The sequence below is a fragment of the Propithecus coquereli genome, unplaced genomic scaffold, assembly GCF_000956105.1.
Source record: "Propithecus coquereli isolate 6110/MARCELLA unplaced genomic scaffold, Pcoq_1.0 Scaffold1, whole genome shotgun sequence".
Classification (NCBI taxonomy): Eukaryota; Metazoa; Chordata; class Mammalia; order Primates; family Indriidae; genus Propithecus; species Propithecus coquereli.
Genome location: NW_012133857.1, coordinates 28,965,920 through 28,990,098, shown reverse-complemented (window position 1 = coordinate 28,990,098; position 24,179 = coordinate 28,965,920). Strand labels below are relative to the sequence as shown.

At 47.9% G+C, this 24,179-nt stretch overlaps 1 protein-coding gene across 2 annotated transcripts in view; it reads left to right on the top strand.

Moving 5' to 3' along the window:
• The window catches only part of LRIG1 (leucine-rich repeats and immunoglobulin-like domains 1), a 111,262-nt gene that overhangs the window by 54,677 nt on the left and 32,406 nt on the right, over positions 1 to 24,179 (top strand). For both annotated transcript variants that reach the window (XM_012638222.1, XM_012638214.1), the window contains exon 4: positions 23,673 to 23,810. In XM_012638222.1, coding sequence (XP_012493676.1) covers positions 23,673 to 23,810 — 138 coding nt within the window. The remainder of the gene's footprint in view (positions 1 to 23,672; positions 23,811 to 24,179) is intronic.

Below are 24,179 nucleotides of genomic sequence, written 5' to 3'. Positions count from 1 at the left end.
TGAAGCAGCATTTTAGCTGAGGCTCCCTGGTCTGCGGCCCTCCTTTCTCACCCCCTGCAAGTGAGTTTAAGTTACAGGCGTTAGATGGAACACCCTAAATGTTCAGCCAACATGTTGGGTACTTGGAGGAGTATTCAGAGGAATACTAAAGGGACCTGGCTGATTCCATTTCTAGGCCAATTTGCACACCCTACCCCCACACTTTTTTCTTTGTCAAAAGGCAGGCTGTTATGAAGAGCCAGCAAGCTTCTGTTGGAAGGTGGAGTAAGACCCGTGGTTCTTAGAACTGCAGCCTCATCAGATGCTGGACACCACCAATGAGGCTCAAAATAGAAAATTAAACACCCAGTTTACAAAGAAAGCAGCTCTCTGTCCCGGAAACTTCCCAGGGATTCTGTAGTGCAGACTGCCTCTTGCCCCCAGTCTCAGCCTTTCGCTGGGAAAGGAGCCGCTGTGGCCTCTGCAGTGAGCCTGCCAAATCACACACAGGCATGACTTGTCATTTTCCTTCTCTTTTCTTTTTTTCCCTCTTTCTTTGAGAGTGGGGGTGGTGAGGTACATCTGCTAGTCATTTGCTGAGAAAGTGAAGGGAACACCAGCTGTGGGTTTGGGAGAGCTGAGGAAGGGGAGAACTGGTGGAATAGGAACTTGGTCATGGAGGTCACTGCCTTTTTTGAAACTCAGTAGCTTTAAGTTCTGTTGCTGAGAATTGACATTTGTTGGGTGTTTGGCTTTCTCTCTCTCCTTCTCTCTCTCTCTCTCTCTCCTGATGACTGAATAAGCTTTAAATATAGCGCAAGATCCAGTGGGGACACGGGCTGCTCCTGGTGTTGGAGAGGCAGTGGAAGGTCTTGGTGGGGAAGTACCTCTCCTTCCAGCAGTGGGTGTCGAAAACCCTCCAGGGCTACGTGAAATGGATCTGGGAAGCTGAGCTGCTCTGTCATTGCACAATCTCCCCTGTGAGAGGGGCTGGCTCCAGCCCATATCAACAGTCTCATTCCAACTGGGACCATTTCCTCCTCCTCCTCCCCCTCCTCACTTCCTGCAGGTGGCTTCTGTAATCCAGTTACCACTGGGGAACCCTCGTGTGCATGTGCACCTAATCCGAAAATGGCCGGCTTGACTTTGACCTGTGTGGTGACCTTGCAGAGAAGGCAGGGCCTATTGTGTCTGCTCACACCTGGGAGCCATTTTCGGCTTTTATAGCCCAAGTGGAAGAAATGTGTTTGTGTCTTTCATAAGGCCTGTGATTGTTGGGCGATACATAGGGGATATTAGATTCACCCTGCTTGTTCAAAGGCAAGGGTTTTTAGAGATAGAATAGTTTACTCAGTATATTGAGCCCTACAAAATTGCCATTTTTGTAGTTCAATAATGGTTAAATGTCAGCAATCTTATTCAGCCTTTCGAGATGAAAAAATAGTGACAGCGCATGTGGTACACTGATGTTGGCAGGCATCACTCTGTGTGCCTTCCCAGGCCTTTGTTGTGTCAACCTCTGCAGTCCTATGAGACACAGGGTATGTCATTAAGCACAATTTACAAATGAGGCACCTGACGCACAGAGAGGGCAAGTAACTTGCTTAAAGTCACAGAGCTAAGAAGCGTCAAAGGTGGATCCTGGTCTCGTTTCTCTTCCATCTGTGGGGTTATCCTCACTGTATACTTGGAAGTATGTGGTCTGGGAGCCTGGGAGGGCCTTGTCATTTTACGTGCTGACATATCAAATTGTGTTGGGCTTGGGAAGCCTCTGGAGTGTGGAGTGAGAGGCTCCTACCCCGGCAAGGGCTGCAGGCATCTCCCAAAGCGGTGCCGTGTGCCTCTGGAACACCCTTGCTTTGAAAGCCTCTTTGTGGCCTCAGGTGAACTTACTTTGGGCAGCTCTTGGTGTGATTTTTATTAACTGATACAAAGTAACAGGAAGTCCTTCTCATGCCCTGAAGATTAGGCTGACCAGCCCCTTTCCGTCCCGAGTCACACACAGTCAGTTCTTCCGCGCTGGTTCTGATCACCATCTGTCAAAGGCCCAGTGAGGGAAAATAATCTCGTCGTCAGGTCTCAGCAGAGCCCAAACTTGTTGGGTCAATTGTGCCAGCAGATTCTCGGATAGTGGCTATCTGCCCTCGAAGACATCACTTCAAGGCGAATTCCTCCACAGTTTCCTCACTTCCTGGATGCCTTTCAAACCCAAACAGCTGAAATAAAGGTGCCAATTTGTGGTTTTTTCCTCCTAACCTCTTCAACCGGGAGATGGAATCACGTGCTGTGAAGGGGGCACCCCCTGCGGCACTCGTGGGTGTCCTCTCTCGGGGCCACCAGCTTCTGCTCAGTGGAGTCTCTTTAGGGGCTCAGACACTCTTTGTCCTTGGGGAGCTGTGAAATTAGCTTGTAAATACCGAGTTCTTTCTCCAAATAGCTGGCAGACAAAGGCAGGTACAAATGGTTCTCTGCCTTACACTGATTCATGCATCATGTGGGCTTCATGGAGAGGGGCAGTCTTGCGTGGTGGCGAAGAGAAGGCTCTGCGTCGACGGGGTCTAGGTCCGAGTCCTGCCTGCCTCGCCCCTGCTGTGTCACCTGGCAAGTTCTCTCAAGCCTCAGTTTTCTCACTCATAAAATGGTATTTGTTGATAAGGTGGTGGTTATGGTTAACTAAACAATACATGTCCTCAGAACAGTGCCTGGTATGCACTGAATGTGTACCAGGTGTTGGACACTCCTGGTGTCCCTGACAACTTTGTGTTGAGTAGCTTTGGGGTAGTGGGCGAGGCAGGCCTGCTTTGGCTACTGCGCTCTGAGGGTTTTCTTCTCTACACTGCGCCCAGGAGGCCTGGTATTGGAGACTGGCATAGAGTCTGTTTACATACCTAAAAATGGATCTTACTTGCAGATATCCATTATGGCTCACTTGCGAACCAGCTGAAGTGTGTAGAAAATCCCCATGTGTGTGTGCGTGTGTGTGTGTGTGTGTGTGTGTGTGTGTGTGTAAGTCTTTAGCTTTCTTGGTATTAATGTATTTATTCCGCTTATGGGAGCTGTTGAGTACAGCAATAGAGTTGATTTTCTCTCTTTTCTCAACACCTGTTCTCTACCTGGGGTAGGTGTAGCAGGTAACAAAACACTAAGCAAATGTTTGAGCAATGGCTCTCATCCTTGGCTGCACAGCAGAATGAGCTGGGGAGCTTTTTAAAAAATCTAGCTAGATGTCTTCCTCTCAGGGCAATTAAATCAAAACCTTGAGTTAGGGGGACTGTTGGTTGTGGGGGTGTTGGGCTCAGGCATCGTGGGTTTTTTTTGTTTTTTTTTTTTAAATCTCTCCAGGTCATTTCAATGTGCAGCCAAAAGTTTTAGTAAGCCACAAGCTGGGTAATTGCAAGTGAAAGGTATTGTTCTTCCTCATCTCTCCTTCCTTCTCATACCTGTCATTTAAAATACCCAGGCTCTCCCAGCCCCCACCCCACCCTCCACATTTCCCCCCCTTTTTCTCACCAGGTAGAGGGGAAGTAATTATAAGTGCTGGCCTTCAGTTTAGCACTTACAATTCTGGGATCCCTATTAAAGATTTTAGTTGCCTCTTTCAACATTGATTTAATTTGAAGATAATATGCAGTTAGCCACTTAGTGTAAGCAGGGAATTGCTTTTGTGGTGTGTGTGGGAGGGTCTTCGGTCTGTCTGATTAACCCGGCCACCTCATTTGGGGGCCACGGAAGTTGACTGTGGATTTTCCCCCTTATCTAGGTCATTTCTTTCCCCTGACAGCCCACCCATCCCTCATCTGCCTTCTACCTATAAGTCAGACATGTCCCATTATGATAGTGGAAAAAACCTTTATAGTAAAACAATAGGCAAAACTTAATTATTCCAAGCTCTTTAAACACATTTTTCTTTATAATTCCAAAAGTAAGACTTGGCTCTTATTTAAAAAAAAAAAGAATATGTAAATAAATGACATAGAAAGTAAAGGATCCCACCCAAAACTGTATTTTCTAGTATAGCAAAATTCTAGGGCTAAAATTGAGTTGGATAATTAGGTGCTGGGATTTTGTGAGGGTCGTGCTTGGAGTCGGATGCTTAGATAAGTTGCAAAGAGTAGAACTTTGGAAATGAGAAAAAAATTCCCCTTGGACTTTTTAGAATGTGACTTTTTCTCCAAATCAAGTATATTTTTTAAGAAGTGGAAAAACAGTGGTTATCAGCATGCATAGCAAAGTTTTTCTGCCTCATAATTGTTGTTTGGTTATTTTCAGTCAGAACGAGGGCTGGCCTGTTGAGAAAGCCAGCGTGGGCTTCAGGGGCTGCGGGAGGCCCCAGCACAGACTTTCCAGGGGCTCCCTTCCGCATGGCCTTGCCGACAGCCGCGATAAACCCTTTCACCACCTGGCTTTCCTCGTGGGCCAGGCTGGCCTCTGCCTCCCTGTCCCTGTTCTCTGGTGTGTGTTAACAAGAGCCCTGATTTGGTGATTTTGTAGCAATTATGTGGTTCCAAGTAACAGTCCAATGCCTGTCTTCACTTTCCCCCATTCCGTGAGAAAGAGCTGTAGCTCCTGGGAGATTCAATACATCATCAAAGGGAATGGATTTAGATGTGCATTCCCTGCCTTGGTGGCTTCATGGGTCATCTCTGAGAAGAGAATACCAAAAGGCTTGTGGAGCTGGCATGGTGGTGAGGACCCAGCCTGCCTCTCCTAGGCCCGCTCCTTTGTGGGCGTTGTAGTTGAGAACGTTGGTCCATTCTTTGCTCAGCTCCAGCTGGATGCTGGGATGTCCAGAGTGGTATCTCTGCCGGCAAGAGAAGCCCTGCTCACTGTCCTCTTGTAGGACATAACCCAACAAGGCTCGTCTTCCTTCTTGAATGTGGGTCATTCTGCAGTGCAGTGGGATGCCAAATCCCCTGGGAATGGGGAGGAAACATCCCTTCCTGGAGAGCAAACAGCCCCCATTAGTACGTAGTGTTCAGACAGGAATGAGTGTCCGGCCACTTGGCTTCTGGTCCTATTGTGCCAGAGACCCCATTATAGGATCTTTCACAAAACACGTGTCTTTGGGCTGCTGTTCCCCTCATCTGTAAGGAAAGGGGCTGGTCCCATATCAGCCACACTCCACCAGGGTTAAGAATATGCAAGGCTGCTTCCCTCCCTTAGACATGGGGCGAAGCCTGGGGTGTATGTTCTTTGGAACAAACTCACATTTCTAGTTGAGAACTGCTATTGCAGGTGACCCACTAGTTGTGGGACCCCACTTTCCTGGCAGAGGCTCACTTGCTTGTGAATTCCGTGGAGAGGGCCAGCCAAGCCGTGCGCTCTGGTGTTTAGAAGTCTGCTTGGATTGATGCAGGGGTTAGCATCCTAGCCCCAGCCCTTCTGGTCTACTGCCCAATGGGAGCCATGCAACTCATCTTTAAAGGGGGGACGCCAAGGCCTCGGTCCCAAGTGTCCAGATGTGGCCCTTCTCTCCCTCTCCTCGGTCCCCCCACCCCAGAGGGCCCGTCTAACCTCATGCCTCCCACTCTGCCCAGTGAAGTGCTGGCTTTTGGTTGCCCCATAGTCGGTATTTAATGAAGACATGAATGAAGGACTCTTCCATGGCTTCCCCTCATCTGTGGGATAAAGTCCCAGCTCTTTCAGAGTTGGCCCCGGCACCATTTCTTCCTGGTCTCTCACCACTCCCTGCCTTGAAGTTTACATAGAACTGTGAGTAACGATAGCCCGCACTGGCCATGTCTCTGGATCCTGTGCTGTGTTGATCTTGTTACCTTGGTCTGGAACAGCTGTCCCTCTCCTGACCACCTCCTCCCACGATGTCATGTTCCCCTCTGCCCGTGCACCCGTCACATCTGTTTCTCCCTCTGTCTCCTCATGGGGATGGAGGTGGGGTGAGGGGCTGACAGCATGGGGGCCGCTCTCATCTTTTCCTTGCGGCAGCTGCACGTAACAGGCATCCCATACGTGTATGTGGGTGAGTGAGTCAGTGGGGGACTAAGTGAACGGGTGATCTCAAGAGACAGCGATCATGGAGCATGGGTAGATGTTGGGCGGCTGTAGACATTTATTCAAGGTGAAGGGACAAGCTTGGGATGGGTAATAACAGAAGTGGTCTGCTGGGGATCCCAGAGGGCATGGCTCTCCAGCCAAGAGATAGGCTGCTTTCCTTGATTTATTGAAGAGCCAGGTAGGGCATTGTAGGGAAAGAGGAGTGGTGGAAACTGCCACGTGAGAGGCTGCTTGGCTCAGGGGAGCAGTGCAATCCCCAGGGTCTTGTCTGGGTTTGAGTCCTAGCTCTGCAGCTTTCCAGCCTCAGTTTGCTTAGGTAAGAAATTGCTCTTACCCTGGCAAGGGTGCGTCAGAAAAGGGCTTGCCCAGTCTCTGCTCACTTGTTTTAGGGACCAGCAGGTTGTTTCGGGAAGGCTTTCTCCAAAGTGAAGATGGAGAGCTCCTGGGGATCCCTGTGGGCACCCAGCCCATGCTGGGAGATGCCACACTTTGTCCCACAGTCCCACAGAGACGGGAGGAAAACGAGGGAAGTGCAGCAGCCTGCATGAAAGATTGCCGCAGAAGCCTGCGGTCTGCAGACGTCCGTGGATGCCCTGAGAGGAGAAGAGTGCTCTGTAGGCAGAAAGTTCCGAAAACCCAGAGTTGAAGGTGAGCAGCTTTCTTAGCTACAGGACGTGTCAGAGCCTTTACAGCCCTGATGTTCATTTTGAGTCTCCAGGGAGAAGCAGAGCCGCTCTTCCTAAGATCGTTGTGTCATAGCTCAATCAGTTTCTCATTTTCTTTCAGAGGTAGCAGGGGCGGGGGGCGGATTTCAGGAGTGTGAGAGATGCTTACCTAGAGAATGATGAACTCCACTTGTCACGCCCCTGGCTGGGAAGAGCGCTGCTTCCCTGTCTCTAAACGCATATAGTGAATTTAATGCTTTGTTACCATGGTCAAGCATTCCTCCACCTTCCCCTTTAGTTATTCCTGTGCAGATGTGTCACAGTCTGGGTCTGTGTGCAGGCTGGCACCAGACTCCTTGGGTACTGCATTGTCTGTCTTTTGACCTCTAATGAGAGCGTGAAATGTGGTGTTTCCCGCATGCAGTGAACCACCTAGTGCACTTGTTCTATGGGATGTTAAGTTGTTTCATGAAAAAAGCATTCTGTGGTCATATGAGTTTAGTAAATGCCAAGTCAAGCAGCATGAAAGGTATCTTCATTGGTGTGCTCTCAGCACCTTTCCTTGCTGACCTGCCGTGGAGTCTGCGAGAGGGGGTGAGAGGGTATTTGTATCTGTTCCCAAACTCGATTGGGTCCGGAATCCTTTTCCTGGAACACCTCCCAAGTCTAGTATTCGAGGATGACACTTGGGGGATCTGGTGTCTGGCAGCCTATGTCTGCCACTTTCTGGATGTGGACGTCCAGCAAGCTCTCCTCCTTGGCCAGGTAGTGCTGGGAGAGGACACAGGGCTTGATGACGGCCCCTAATGCTAGGCAAGGCCACACCAGCTGTCCCAAGCTTTATCGGCAACACTTTTGTCTTTAAGAGTCCAAAACCCCCAACCCTTTCCTGAACAGTGGAAGGTAATTAAACAGTTCACACATATCCCTAGATTTCAGAAACCCCAGAGTTCAGCATTCCATGGTACTTACCTCTGAGAACTGAGTCACACTGCTGAAGTTTCTGCTGGTTTGAAGGAAGACTCTAGAGACCAAGTAGAACAGCAGCAGGAAGGCTGATTCCACTGGGAATCCACCAGACAGGTCTGATTCCACCGTGAATGGCATGACATTTTTGTGTTGTTGTTTTAATTAAGCTTTTTACTTTGGGATAATTGTTGATTCATATGCAGTTGTAAAAACTAATATAGAGAGGTCCCCCATATACTCTTAACCCAGTTCCCCCCAGTGGTGACATCTTGTAAAACTTTTCATAACCAGGATATTGACATTGATGCAATGAGGATACCGAAGGAGGAACTCTCATGTTGCCCCTTTATGACCACACCCATTTCCTTCCTATCCCCACACACTCTGATCTGCTCTCTACATTTACAGTTTTTTCATTTAAAGAGTCTTATATAAATGGAATCGGACAGTATGGCATCACCTTTTGGGACTGGCTTTTTTCACTCAGCATAGTTCTCTGGAGATCCATCTTAGGAGGTTGTCTCATATATCAGGAGTTCATTCCTTTTTATCACAGAGTTGTATTCCATGGCACAGATGTACCCCACTCTGTGTAACCATTCGCCCAATGAAGGACATCAGGGTGTTTCCAGTTTTGGGCTGTTACAAATAAAGCTGCTGTGAACATTCATGTATAGGTTTTTGTGTGAACATAAATTTCCATTTCTCTTGGATAAATGCCCGGGAGTGCAGTTGACAGGTTGTGTGGTAGTTGCATGTTTAGTTTTTTAAAAAACTGCCAGACTCTTCTGGGATGGCCATATCATTTTATGTTCCTACCAGCAATGTATGGGTGATGAGTTTCTGCACATTCTGGACAGTATTTGACACTGTATTTTTAAATTTTAGCCATTTTGATAGACGTGTGGTGACACCTCAGTGTGATTTAAATTTGCATTTCCCTGATGGTCAGTGATGTTGAGCATCTTGTCATGTGCTTACTTGCCATCTGTCAATGTCTTGGTAAAATGTCTGTTCATTTCCTTTTGCCCATTTTCTAGTTGTGTTGTTTGGTGTATGTTGTTTTGTTTTGGCTCTTGAGTTTTGCAAGTTCTTTATACATTCTAGATACTAGTTTTTTGTTGGATGCATAGTTGGAAAACATTTTCTCCCAGTCTGTAGCTTGTCTTTTCATCTTAACAGGATCTTTCATAGGACAAACATTTTTAATTTCAACAAAGTCCAGTGTGTTGATTCTTTCCATTTATGGATTGTGCTTTTAATGTCAGGTCTAAGAACTTTGTCTAGCCCTAGATCCCAAGCATCTTCTCCTTTGTTTTTTCCTAGAAGTTCTATAATTTTTCATTTTGCATGTAAGTCCATGATGACATGTTTTTAAAAACCTGAAACAAGAAACGTGAAGCTTGTGTTTCCAAGAAAGAAACAGAGCAAGTATTGGCTCTTGTAGGGACCTAGAACAGACAAGACGAGGGGATAGGGTGGTTCTGGGGCACAGAGCAGTGGTGCTGGAGTCAGTGCCACTTTGATGTTGCAGCAGGTCTTATCATCTTTGGGGTGGATAAGAAGGGCTGCAGTAAAAGGCCAACTCCTTAATCCCACCCATCCACATCCTTACCCCTCCCAGAGTGCATTTAGATCATATGCTAAATGCTTGGGAAATTGCGTGGTAAGAGATATCTTAAATCATATGATTGAGAGATCAAAGTCTTTCAGATGGGGCAGGAAGCAGGCCTGGTTTTATTTTTAAAGGCACATCAGTGGTATCACTCCCCAGAGAGGGGAGGATCTTGTCTTGGAGGCTGCAGCCAAGTGCTGAAACAGCTTCCTTCTTTGCTTGGAAATGCGTAGCTGTCAGGAAGCTGGCATGCGAATCTCAGGGAATGTGCCAGTGGCTGGCAGAGGTGAGCGGCCCTTCTGTGGCCTCCGAGGGAACTTCAGCGTCCCAGCAGCCACAGTTCTCTCTCTGTGTTCTTAGCCACAGGGCTGTCTGGTCCGGCTTCTCTTGCCTCTGTTAGTTTAGAGAGCGGTACAGCCTGGAGTTAGAGGATACCTGGGCTGCCATCCTAGTTAGCGGGGTAACTCCAGACCAGCGTCTTAATCTCTCTGAATATGGGGTAGAGGTGCCTTCTCTGGCATGGTAGAGAGCAGTGGGTGAACAGGTTTCTTCTGCTCTCTGGAGAATGCCCAGTTCTGTGCTGTGATACTTACTGCTTGAGGAAATAGGAGCCACTGTCACCCACCTATGTAGGGATGGGGAAGCCGAGTACTCCAGCCATCTAAAATATAAACAGAGGTGGTCTGGCTGGGCCCTGCAGCCACTGTGTGTTGACACGCTGTGGGCTGTGAGGGCCTGGGAGGCCCACGTGTGAGTGTGGAGGTGTGTGGGCCTCTGGCGGGGGCGGGAGGATGTGCAGTGGCTTGTGCTAGGATTTGCCACCTCTGCATCTGTGGAGTCAGGTCCTGCCTCTGCTCTGATCACATGGTGTGGCCCCAGCATGGGGGACGCCCCTCCCTGGTAGATGCAGAGAAGAGGTGGGGGAGGTAAGGGTACTGTCTAGAGAGGCTCTCCGCACCAGGGATTCTTCTGCCTGCTTCTGTCATGAGGCAGCTCCACATCCTGAGCAGGAGTGGGGGGTATGTCACAGCTGCGCTGCTTCTCGCCGCGTAACCCGCAGCAAGTGAGTTGCCTTCCCGTGCCTTAGCATCCCCATCTGTGAAGTGGGGATGGTAACAGTAGCCACCTCTGGGGTTGTCATGAGGACTAGTGGGGGAAGGCGTGGAGAGTGAAGCCAGAGCCTGGCTGCTGGTCAGCACGAACAGTGTTAGCTCGTTCACCATCCCTGCTCTCACGGCCACTGCTCTTCCTGCTGCCCCTTCTGCTGAAGAGGAAAATGCACGTGGAGAGGGCTTCCTCCATGGCTGAGCGGCCAGGGGAAGCTCCCTGGGAGACTCACTGCCCCATGCAGCTGATTGCTAGCATTGGAACCATTTCCTGGAGGCTGCAGAAGCCCGCGGGCTCCATTCCAGGCTCCAGCTACAAAGGTACAAAGGCCCTTTGAAGTTTGCACCACCTGGAACAGGCTTGTGTGCCATGGGGGTGTTAGGGTGCAGGGGTTCAAGCAAAGGCTCTGCATGGAAGATCCTCATTCGTACCTGGTGAAGGGGTGGTGGAACTGCCTAGGCTGCCCCTGAGCTCTACCCACCCCAGAAAGCTTTCCATCCCACAGCTGAGGTGTTTTGTACACCTAAGGCTTAGGTTCCGAAGTTCAGCCTCTAAGTATGCTTTAACTGCTTCGTAAATATAAAATAGTCACATAATTGACAAGTACCTTAAAATAATATGCAAAATAGAGGAGGGGGGAGAAATTCCATTATCATATCTGAGAACAACATATAGTGTTTTCTCCCTTTTTCCTACCTATGTCTGTTAGAGAGCAGCAGTCGTGTGCTTCGATGAGCTGTTTACCCTGTGTCTGGTTTAGCGTGATGGCATGGACAGTCTGCTGGGTGCGTGAGGTGTGCAGACCTCTCCTCGTCTGAGGCTGAAACGGAAGGGCAGCCATGAGAAGGAGGTTGTGTTCACTTTGGGAATTTTGAGTGAGGTCATTACTTTGTTTCTCCTTGGTGGTTCTATTTATTCAGGTCCTGCTTGGTGAGGTCAGAAGAACAGAGACCACATCAGCTAATGACAGAGTCCGTTGGACCTGGACCCCTGGGTGACCCCTCACCCAGCTGCTAACCACCAGTTAGGGAAGCTGGATATGGCCTTGCTCGCTGAAGCACAGTGGCTCTATCATTTCACACTCCTGGAGCTGGGGACTTCGCGCCTAACCCTACCTGGTGTGGCGCCTTCCTTGGAGGAAAACCACTCACAGCAGCTTCTTCACATCCTCCAAGTGGGGTGGTGTGGATTCTCCTTGGTTAAAATTTCTGGGATTCATCCATGGCCTTAAGGGTTACTCTCATCCCTTAAGATCATTGCCATCTCTCCACCTTCTCCAGTTTTCTTGGCCACAAACAGTAGCTCAGCCCCTCAAGTCTGGGCGAATCCATGCTACTCGCTCATTGTTCTGTGTCCTGGCTTTCTTTCCTCCTCCCTGCAAGGGGCAGAACTGAACAGCAGGGACACACCTACCTTGACAATTGTAACAAGAGTAAGTTTAGCCTGCTTTTAGTGAGAAACCAGGGGATTCAGTTCAGCTGTGCAGCACCCTGGGGTTGGTGGCTCCGCACGACGCAGCCTTACACACTGCTGCTCTGCTGACTTCCAGGCTGGGCCCCTCCTCCACGAGGGCTGAGAGCTTGTGCAGGGAACACCACCAGTGTGCTGGGGTGTGCAGGGTACCAGGCTGCTAGGGAAGGGGGAGCAAAAGGGGAAGAAAAGAAAGGATGTGTTGATGCATTCAGGGGAAAATAAAGCCGAGAGAGAATCAGGTGGCCGTGTTGGCCCTGACCTGAAGAGATAAACACTTGGTTTTTATGACCCAGAGGTGCCCATGTGTGGATGGGAATTCTGGGGGAAGTGGGTCATTGTTCGTGGCTTCTCTCCTGGCCCAATGTGGTACCACTTTGCCCTGCCCAGATGCCAGGACAAATTATCTCCCTGTAGACATGGAACTGACTTTTCAAGTCCTTGGAAGTTGCTGCCGGTGTTAGGATGGCACAGCCTTTCTCCCTGGGGAGTGCTGCCCAGATGTGGCTTGCACAGCTTCTTGGGGTCAGCAGCGTCTGGTTGGAGCTCCCAGGGGAAGAGTGGGGAGGGTGTGTGCAGACAGGGGCCTCGGCCGCTCCTCACTGCTGCTCTCTGACACAGCTGCGTCCAGGGGTGGGGCGGGGGAGGGTTGTTAGCCAGCTTAGGACAAGCACAGTTGTCTCACCATTGCCAACCCTGGTTAGTCATGAATGCCGGTGTTTGGGGTTAAATTGAGCATAGGAAATGCATAAGTAACTACAAAATCCTTTCTATGTGAAAGGCCATTCTATTTGGCATTTTAAATACCTCTATCAGCTTCTCTACCTTAAAAATATTTTAACTGTACATTATACCTTTAATTTTTTCCTTTTTAAAAATTTTTAATTGGATGGTCCTGCTTCAGAGTGTTTTTTTCTGAGTAGCATTCCTTGCTTCAGTTTTATTGTGGTCAATGTAAGAGATCGAACTACAGTTGTAATTCATTTGTTTATTCAACAAATATTGATGGAGCACCTTTTATGTTCTAAGCATAGTTCTGGGTGCTAAGGATATAGCAGTAAATAAGGTTAAAAAATTCCAGTCCGTGTGCAGCTTACAGTCTACGGATGTCAAGACCTCAGGACCACTTAATACTTTAGGAGGTTTTGTTTTGTTTTGTTTTTAATTAGTAGACTTTTGGAGCAATTTCGAGTTTACAGAAAAATTGAGTGGAAAGTACAGAGAATTTCCATGTACCCTCCCCCCCTTCCACTATTATTAATATCTGTGTTAGTGTGGTGCATTTGTTAGAATTGATGAGTCAATATTTCGATACATTATTACTAACTGAAGTCCGTAGTTTACCTTAGCATTCACTCTTGGTGTGGTACAGTCTGTGGGTTTTGACAAAGGTATAGTGACATGTGTCCACCATTACAGTATCAGACAGAAACTAGCGTCACTGCCATAAAACTCCTCAGTGCTCCACCTAGTCTTCCTTCCCTCCTTCCTAACCCCTGGCAGCCACTGCTCTTTCTTCTGTCTCCGTAGATTTTACTTTCTCAGAATGCCGTACGTTGGGAATCATACAGTAGGTTGTCTTTTCAGATGGCCTTCTTTCACGAACAGTGTGCATTTCCTTAGGAAGTTTTTTCATCGTTACTGTTTTTTATTTATCTTAAAATGAAATGCGGGACATTCCGACAGTTTGGATTGGATGCTGATGACCTGCGGTCATGCATGGGTTGGGTCACCCTCATCAGAACAGTGGTGACTGGCTCTCGATCATCCTTAGATCTCTTCATTTTACATCTGGGGTTTTCGGCTCAATGGGTGTAAGCTGAGGGGTGGGAGAACCAAGTGGGATCTGCTGCAGCAGGGTCCCTGCGGCCGTGCACTGTCATGGGGAGGGGATATCAGGTCTTCTTTGTAAGGAGTTAACGGAAACTGTTCGTTGAAGACCGCAAGGGAAGAGTGACCCTAAAGGAAGTGACCGGGTCGGGAGGTTGGTTGACACAGCCCAGTCCTGCCTTCAAAGGCGGTTGACCTTGCCTGGCGGAGGCTGTTTATCCCGCCACTGGGCCGCTCTTGTTTTTTATCCCATCTCCACCTGAATAAACAGATCCGGAACGTCATCTGCAGCCAGGCTGAGAATCTGCCAAAATTCCCCAGGGAACTGGTGATTCACCAGCAGCAGGGGAAAAAGAGAGGGAGTGAGTGAGAGAGAAAGAGACCTGCTTATTCTGATTCTCATTTCCTGTCCAGCAAACAACCCAGGCTGGGCCATTTCTTACGAGATAGCAATTTCTTCGAGCAAATGATCAATTTATGCAATAGAGCAGATGATTTTGGTTTTTGTTTTTAAGAAGATGGATGTAAAACAGGCTAGCAAGAGGGCGATGCCTTTGGGTCATTCCGAGAAGAGAGACTTTTCTTCAAGTTGGTTTAGGAAAGCTCTTCTACACTCCCTTGTTCTTTGAAAAATCTCATCCTCATTTTAAGTTGCATATGGGCACTGGTCCTAGCATTGGGTGCATTCATGTTTCTTGCCAATTAGGGATTTAGAATTAGTCTATTTTTTTCTTTTTTGGTGCTTATTAGGCCCTCACTTATTAAAAAAAAAATTATAATAATTCTCTTTGACACCTGAACAAGATTAGATTGAGCCTGGCCATGTTCTGTGGCCCCAGACTGTATTTCTCATTTGTTTTGTGGGGAGGGGTGCAGGAAGGGACCCAGGAGGGCAGTAGCATCTGAGAATGTGGTCCACTTGGATCAGTTGGTTTTCAGATTCATTTCAACCCTGGGGGATTCGGTTTGAAAGAAAACTGCCAATGTCTACAGGTTGAGCATATGCATACCTGATGACCTGTGTAGCAATCCCATGCCTGGACATTGCACACCTGCTAGAAATGCATGCAGATACTCACCAGAAGGCACGTGCAGAGGACATGTCCATAGCTGTGTTTTTTGCAGTATGGAAATAACTCTGTCAACAATAGAATGAAAAAATAAATTGCTACATTCCTTCAATAGAAATATTACACAGTGATAGAAAAGAATGAACTACTTCAAGTCCAACAGAGCTTAAAGGGAAAAAATAAAAAGAATTGACTACTGCTAATGCAACAACCCAGGTGGAACTTACAAACATAATGTTGAGTGAAAGCTAGTTACAGAGGAGTATATATAGGACAATTTTGTATCTATACGGCACAAAAATAGACAAAATCATGAGTGGTAAAAATTAGAGGTCTCCTTTGGGAAGAATAACACAGCTAGGAAAATGACAGGAGGACAGAGGCTTCTGGGGTGCTGAAAATGTCCTCTATCTTGATCTGAGAGGTGGTTACATGGGTGCATACAATTTGTAAAAATGCATTGAGCTCTATACTCATAGTTTATGCACTTCTCAGTGTAACTGTTACATTTCAGTGAAAATATTTGTAAACAAAACAACTGCCAGCACTTGGCCATAGGGCCTGTCTGGCTAGTGCTACGTTTTTTGACAAAGGAGAAATCATCAAATCATCATCTTCATGTGTGTTTTTGAAATGGTTAGCATTTTTTGGCACACACAGTAATACGGTATACCTCCTTAGATCAGGGCTGCTCTGCCCTGCGCTGAATTTCATAATCAGTGATGTCAGGAGCTCACACGGTCTCACGTATGGATTCCACATATGGCGTGTTAAGCTGCACCGCAGCCTCAGATGGCACGTGTGGATGTGCACATGCCTTCATTCGTCTTGATCAGACCTTTGAGTGTCCGCTGTGTGTGGGCAGAGTGATTGGGTTACAGTGCAGAGCTTTTGTAGGAATTCCAGAGTGGCACCGGGACGGGCGAAGTGCTGCCGGTGCTCAGAGGCTGTGGGGTGTGGAGCTGGGTGGTGTGTTACAGTTTCTTCCCATTCCAGGGTTAGGTGAAACTGTTTTTTAGCCGGAAGATCAGGGAAGGCAAAGAGCTGTAATTTGGATTTTGTTGATGTGTTAAGGAAGGCATGTTAAAAGTTTGATCTTGAAGTAAAATTATGGAAGATTTGCTGTTTCTGGTGGGAGTCCACACTCAAGGGGTTGACCGTGTGGACTTCTGTGTGTCACCGAGAGTCTGGAGGAGCCGAAGGGCTTACCTGCTTAGACTTAGGACTGGTGAGTTGGCCAGCTTCAGTGTGCTTCAGACTAACTGGCAGAAGTAAAATGAGGAAGGACATGCAGTGTGGACCTGTGTGTCTTCTGTAAGATAACCCTGTTTTCACTGACTCCAGTAAGGAACCTGGCTCATCTTTTAAGGAACAAATAGTGATGTAGACTTATGTTCCATTTCACCTTCTGAAGAGGTAGGAAAGACGTTGGCAGAAAACATTGTGATTAGTGATGTGTGACTTGGGCTCTGGAGGGAGAACGGGAGGGTTTTCTCTCTGCGATTGAGAGGCATTTAGCCTCATTTTGTAGGTGGTTAAACCAGGTAGAGAAAGAGTGATTTATGTACAGTTCCAAAGTTGCATAAGAGCTGGAATTAGAATCTAGGTCCCTGGCCCTAGAAACCCCAACTGGTTGCCAGAGTGTTGACAGGGTCAGCAAACTACAGCCAAGGGGCCAAATCTAGGCCCACTACTTGTTTTTATAAGTAAAGTTTTATTGGAACACAGACACATTCATTCACATATTGTCTATGGCTACTTTTACCCTACAACAACAGAGTTGAGTGGTAATGACTGAGACCGTATGACCCACAAAGCCTAAAATATTTACCGTCTGGTCCATTGTAGAGTAAGTTTGCTGACCCCTGGTATAGACAATAGGTGCATAATTTCAGGAACCAGAAATTACCCACTTGACCCACCTTGGCCCTATGCTTTTGATCTCCTTGCCCTTTCTTCCTGGCTGTTATCTGTGACATGAGATCTTTTCTTCCACTAACGGGAATACCTTGTAAACCAGGCTTTCCCAGAACTGTAGTGGAGCAATAACCTATGATAAAAAGTTTTAAATGTTGGTTTCAAATGCCTCCATCTGTTTTACTGTCTAATTTAACATTGGCTCTGAAAATGTAGCCAAGTGGGGAGAGCTTATCTTGCCTGCTCTCTGCCTTTGAAGACCGATTTTATTTTTGAAGCCTTTAACAGGTGTTGGTTTAATAGACTTCTGCTGTATTAAGTTCTCCTCGCTCCAGAGGGCAGCCCAAGGGGTAAACTGACACGAATGCCACGTGACCTGGCCACCACACACTTCCCCCAGTCCCTGTAATTGCAGAATCACTAGTTTGGTTGCACAGAAAGGCTGGACTGTTCCTTTGATGAGGCCAGTAAGCACTATTCCTAGCACCACACTCTCCTCTCACCTTGCACCATCCTCACACTTTTTTGTAAACTTAAATGGATCCCTTTGCAGCTTTACCTTCCCTAAGGATAAAGATATTTGTTCCTCGCTCGAATGCAGGTCTGTTAAGATCTCAAAGAAACTCTTCTATTCTTTCCATCCAGAACCTCCGGAGTAAGAACTTTAGTTTCATCTGCCTTCTTTGCTGAGGTTTGGTCACACAAAGCGTTCTGTGTATTTGCTACTCACGCAGCACTCTGGGATGCTGGTACACAAGCTGGGCCACCTGGCTGAGTTGACTAAGAAATAGCCAGCTGACATTTAGATTCAGCCAAGCTTTGCTGAAGGCTTCTGGGTGCAATCTGGGGTAATTCCCTTCTGCCAGGAGAGCCTCTCGGGCTGGATAAAGTGTGACCACAGGCAAGTTCCTGCAGATCTCTGAGCCTCCATTTCTTCAACCATCTAAGTACAGATGCTCCTTGACGTAGGATGGCATTACGTCCTGATAAACCCATCAGAGTTGAAAAATGCCGTAAGTTGAAAATGCATTTAATACTCCTAACCTACTGAACATTATAGCTTAGCCTAGCCTACCTTAAATGTGCTTCAAACACTTATGTTAGCCTACAAGTGGGCAAAAACATCTAACAGAAATCCTATTTTGAAATACAGTGTTGAGTATCTCGTGTAATTTATTGAATACTGTACTGAAAGTGAAAAACAGAATGATTGTATGGGTATTTGACATATGGTTTCTGCTCACCGTGTATGGTGAAGTCAAACAATCGTTAAGTCGAACCGTTGTAAGTAGGGGACCACCAGTAGAGATAATAAAAGTAGTACCTACCTTGTTTGATTGCTTCATGATTTCATTGATGTTTTGCCCAGGGCCTGCTATATAGATGTTCATTAATGGATCAGCTATTCAGAGATTGTAAGAGGAGTTCTTGGGAACTGCACAGTTATGTTAAAGGAATGACATGATGACCACCTGTGTTTGCAGGTGGCATTAAAAACAGTTTCCTGAAAATGGAATGCCGGCTTCAGTCAGAGCAGCAGACACCTTTCCACAGCCGTGGACTCTCAGGCAGGAAGCGGGAGGGCTTTCCTGCAGGGGTCTGAATACGTGCTGTGTCCTCTGACCTCGATAGAAGGGGGTGCTGGAGGGGATGTCTTAGACTGGCAGGCCACCCCTGGAGTGGTGGGGTTCGGTGAGCTTGGGTCAAAGACATGGGCCTGAGTCCCACTTGCTGTTGGTGTGAGGAGGGCGCTGTCATCTGGCTGGTTGGGGATCTGTCGGATCTCTGGCCACCCTGAGTCCCACAGAAGTTACAGTCTGGGATTTGCTTTGAAGCATGGCTCTGGTCTTCCCAGTGGCTGGGTCTGACACTCTCTAGCTAGAGCCGGCCTGTTTCATGCATAAAGCTAAGAGTAAGAGCTCTGAGTCAACCCTTGGTTCCTGAGAGGGGAGCCAGGCCTGCTTGCTTGCATTGAAATGTGGCAGAGGAGTAGATAAGAACCAATCATTCGGTAATTTTATTCATTCTTTTTCCAGAGCACCTTCTACAAACTAGACCCTGAGCCTGGCTCGGAGGACACAAACATGACTACTAAAAATGAGAATTCATTTTCTTGAGCAACCGCTACATGTCAGGTCATATCAGCCCGTGGGGCATAGGAACTTAATTAACACCCAGCTTTACAGATGGGGCTCCTCCAAGGTTCACGCCCGGGGGTGGTGTAGCTGGGATCTGAACTTGGGCGGCGCGGCACAGCGTATTGGTCCACAGTGCTGTGCCGTGTTCCAGACAAGGAAGAACTCTCTGGCCTTGGGTGGAGCTGCCAGGGTGCACAGACACAGCTAATGCAGTGTGGTTCTTGCTTCCTGGGGAGAGGGATGCAGAGTTCTCCTGGAGGGTAGAGCTTCGAAGTCAGCTGTCCTGTGTACGGGTATTCAGAAGGGTTTGGTCAGGGTCCTGGGCTACCGTCTAGAGCAGGGAGACTGACTTGGGTGGGGGGAAGGTGGCGTGTGTGTCCTCAACAGCTGGGGAAGGCAGTGTCGGAGCCCTGAGGGTCTCTGGGGCTGCCATGGGCTCAGTCATTTGTGTCTGGGCAGTAATGTCATGGGGCACCTGGCATCCTCTCCTCTCCTCTCCTCACCTTCCTGAGTTCTAACTGAACTCAGCTCCTTGTGTGGTTTTCTTCTGCTGAAATGCTGGTGAGTCTGAAATCTGTGTCCAGCCTCAGCCCTTCTGAATTCAACCTGTGTTCACGCTTTGTGATTCAATGAGCGAGTATTTATTGAGCACCGACTATGTGCCTTGCCCCGTGGCTGGAAACTTAAGAGTGAACAAAGCAAACATCTCTTTGCCTTGGTGGAGCCACGTGGGGACGGGGGAGATGGTGAACTAGAAATAAGCAAATACTGAGGATATTAGATGATAATTAGGACTTTAGAAAAATAAAGCAGGCAAGGGGGTGGAGAGTGTGTATGTGTATGTGTGTGTGTGTGTGTGTGTGTGTGTGTGTGTGAAGGGGCTTGTGGTTTTAGAGGAGGTGGCCAGAGAAGGCCTCACTGAGAAGGTGACATTTGAACAACGTTGGGAAGGGAGTGAGGGCGTGGACGCCTGGATCTCTGGGGAACAGCATTCCAAGCAGTGGGACCACACTCGCGAAGGTCCCGAGGCCCGACATGTTTGTGTGGGGTGGAGTGTGGGAGGTGGAGGAGTAGGAGTAGGAGTGCCAGACCGTGTCGGCCTTGGGGGTCGTCATCATAAGGACTTACTCCTGAGTGACATTCAAGAGTCATCATTTGGGGCCGGGCGCGGTGGCTCACGCCTGTAATCCTAGCTCTCTGGGAGGCTGAGGCGGGCAGATTGTTTGAGCTCAGGAGTTCGAAACCAGCCTGAGCAAGAGCGAGACCCCGTCTCTACTAAAAATAGAAAGAAATTAATCGGACAACTAAAAACACATAGAAAAAATTAGCCGGGCATGGTGGCGCATGCCTGTAGTCCCAGCTACTCGGGAGGCTGAGGCAGAAGGATCACTTGAGCCCAGGAGTTTGAGGTTGCTGTGAGCTAGGCTGACGCCACGGCACTCACTCTAGCCCGGGCAACACAGTGAGACTCTGTCTCAAAAAAGAAAAAAAAAAGAGTCATCATTTGGGATTCGGCAGAAGAATACTGTGAACTGACTTGTGTTTTCTTTTTAAATTGTGGTAAAATACACATAATGTAAAATTTGCTATCCTAATCATGTTTTTAAGTGTAGAGTTCAACCATGTTCAGTGCATTCATGTTGTGCAATGGATCTCTGGAACTTTTTTCATCTTGCAAAACTAAAACTCCATACCCATTGAACAACAAAGCTTCATTTCCCCTCCCCCACTCCCTGGCAACTGCCATGCTACTTTCCATCTCTGTCAATCTGACTACTTTAGATACCTCGTATCAGTGGAATCATACAGTAATTGTCTTTTTGTGACTGACATATTTCAGTTAGCATAATATCTTCAGGGCTCATCCACTCAGTAGCATGTGTCAAAATCTCTCTTCTTTTTAAGGCTGAATAATACTCCATTGTATGTATATGCCACATTTTTTTTGTTCCTCTGTTGGACATTTGGGTTGCTTTACCTTTTGACTATTGTGAATGATGCTTCTGTGAACATGGCTATACAGATGTCTCTTCAAGATCTGCTTTCAATTCTTTCAGTACCCAGAAGTGGAATTGCTAGATCATATGGTGACTCTGTGTTTAATTTTTTGAGGAATCACCATACGGTCTTCTTCAGTAGCTGCCCCATTTTACATTCCCACGAACAGTGCACAGGGGTTCAATTTCTCCACATCCTCACCCACATTTGTTATTTTATTTTTTTAACAGTAGCCATCCTGACGTGTGAGGTGATATCTCATTGTGGTTTTGATCTGCATTTCCCCAACAGTGATGCCGAGCATCTTTTCGTGTGCTTGTTGGCCGTTTCTATGTTTTCCTTGGAGAAATGTGTATTCAAGTTTTTTGCTCCTTTTTAAAATTGGATTGCTTCTTTTCCGTTGTTGAGTTGTAGGTGTTCTTTATGCATTCAGGATGTTAGCCCCTTTATCAGATATATGATTCGCAAATGTTTTCTCCTGTTCAGTAGGACACCAGAGCTGACTTGTTTTTAGCAGGATCTCTCTGGCTGCCGGGTTAGGGATAGACTGTAAGTGGGCAAGGATGGAAGGTGTGGCCACTAGCCCACTAACCTGGTTATCTTCCATTTCCAAACTGGAAAATATTGGATCGCTACCAGTGCACCCCGGCTGTCACCTCCAGCTCTTGTGGGCTGTAGTCCTGTTACTGTCCTTCTGTGCCTGTGTCCATATCGCCGCCATCTCTTACCTGGCCCACTGTGATGTCCTTCGCTTGGCCTGGGAGGCATTTCCTGATGTGGTCCTGCCTGCCCCACCAGCTGCACCGTCTGATCCAAGCTCCTGGCCTGTCCCTGCCTGTCTCCTCCCAGTCCCAGCATCCCACCCTCGGACACTTGCCCCAGCATCTTCTCCCAGGCAGGACTGCATGCTCCCCAGCCGCTGGACGCCTCTCACGGACGCTGCCACTGTGGCCCTCACTCCCACGCACCCTTGTTTCCCATCTCCATGGCAGCTGCTTTGGCCAAGTGGGAAGTTTTTCCAGCCATGAAAGAGACTTGTCCTCCGCACAGTGTCCTTTATCCAGAGTGAGAGGCCTAGGATGTGTTTGATTCAATGAATAAATAGACTGACAAGAAAGAAATGAAAGGTCTAAGACCAAAGACAAAGACCAAGGAGACAGAGGAGGGAGGTGGAGGAGAGGAGAGAGACGGGGCGGGGGGCAGGAGAAGTGTCGGGGTTCGCAGCTGTCCCACGGCCGTGCAGCAAAGCCCTCACCACACTAGAGCACTCTTTGTGCTGCTTGGGCCAGCGGCGCCCGTCCCTTCTGTCTGCAGACCTTCTCTTCCTGGCTCCCTGGTACTGTATTCAGAGTTCCCGGATAAGGCTCAGCTCTGTCGCCTTTATTTTTTGTTCTTCCCATACTTTACATAATAAAGGTTTTCTTCTCTTTTCTTTTTTCCTTTTTCTTTTGGAGTCAGAAAACTGAAGAGACTATCTTTATTAAAGAACTTAATAAAGAACTCAAAGCAAGTGGCTCTGGGGGGGTGGGAAGGAGAGGCGAAGGGAAAGGGTCCTTTCGTTCTGGGGAGATTTCTCTGTGTGCCGAGCTGTGCCCTCGTAAATGGATTTCGAGTTCAGGGCCTGGGAGACTTGTGAAAAAAAACAAAGGAGTCGACGAGAAGCCCCAGAGCTTCTGGGAAAGAGGTCCTTGTTTATGCCTGTTGGAACTGATTCGGTCAAGTGTTTGTTTAAAGGAGATGCCACTTGGTCAGCGACGCCTGGCTTACTTGTGTTGCATTCAAGAATGCTTTGATTGGCCGGAGATGCTGACACTGTTGACTCAGAACTGGCCTGAGTGTGAGTGCCTGGGACGGAGAGGCCTCGCGCCACCACCCAGCAGATTCTTCAGTGTCTGATATTGGAGTCAGGGCTGTGGTGGTTTGAATCTGCCGGGCAGAGCAAAACCCACAACAGGGTGGTTAGGTACCTCCAGCCTTGGTTGGCATTTGTGGTCTTTCTCCTGATTAATAACTCTTGGTCGGTGGATTCTACAGAAAGAGGATTAAAGGTGCAAATAAGTCCTGGTGGCAAATGCCTTTCTTGGGGCGGTGGTAAACACTCTGAACGCTTACCTTAACATCTGCCAGGTACTTCAGTGAGGTTTCAGGTTGGATCATCCATACTCTTGAAATTACGGGTTGTGGCCCCATTTCCCAGATGAGAAAACCGAGGCGGACAGAGCTATTAAGGGTAGAGTAAGAAGGTTCAAGGGATTCGATTCCAATTAGACCCAGCAGTGAGCTCCTCTTTGCCTTTGTAGATTGTTAGGATTTTGTCATCATCTTTTTCTTTAAAAAAAAAAAATCCTTTGTGTCTATCTCTCTGTGCCTGATACGTGGTAGGTGTCAGTAAAATGTGCGAAATGATGTGTTAAGTTGGATTAAAGTGGACTCTGGGCTCGGGTGCCTACATTCTTTTAAGTTATGGGGTTGGGCCAGGCTCTAACAGTTATATATGAAAGTTGGACTGGAGCTGTCTGGCTGTCCTGGGCTCATCCTTCATGGCATGTGCATCAGTGGGTTCTGGTCACGTCTTGCTGGTCTCGCATGGTCTTAAGTATCACCACTACGTTCTTGCCCTTGAGAAGAGCAGCCTAAGCATAGAACCTTGACAGACAAACTTGTCTCAGACAAGAAAATCCAATATATTCTATCCAGCACCCAGCCAGCCGGTAATAACTTGATGGGAAGATGAACAGGAGATATTCTTTTTAAAGGCTTCCTTGCTTTTTTGTTTTTCGGAAAAGGCAAACCGGTTGGGAAAAAAGTGTCTAAAAGAAGTGGTGGATGGGGGGAAATAATAGTTTCTTGCAGTTACTTTGCAGAAAGAAATGCTTGAGTCACCTCCCTTGGTGTGTTCCAGACAACACAATAAGATTCGCAGCGTGGAGGGGACTCAGCTGAAAGCTTACCTTTCCTTGGAAGTGTTGGATCTGAGTTCAAACAACATCACGGAAGTCCGGAGTTCCTGCTTTCCACGCGGACTGCCTCTAAAGGAGCTGTAAGTACCTCTGTTCTGCTGTCTGTCCCTCTGCTTCCAGGCAGGGTAACGGCTTCACCAGCACCCAGGTCTGGATGCAGAGTGGATGTTTCCTTCTCTCCTCAGCCATGGCTTGGCTGAGTCAGTGGGGATGCTGCAGGCCTCTGGCTTCCCTCTGCAGGGCAGAGGGCAGGGGCTGGTGATCTGTGTTCTTGTGTGTGCCCATTGATGGAGCATTTCCAAATCCTGCAACGTTACTCTGATGTTACAGACAGATGAGGAAGCTCTGAGATGGGGGAGCTTAATTAGCCCATCCCACGGACTCACCACTCAAAGAGGACGGTCTAGGATTCAGATACGGGCTATCCTGACCACAAAGCCTGTTTTCTT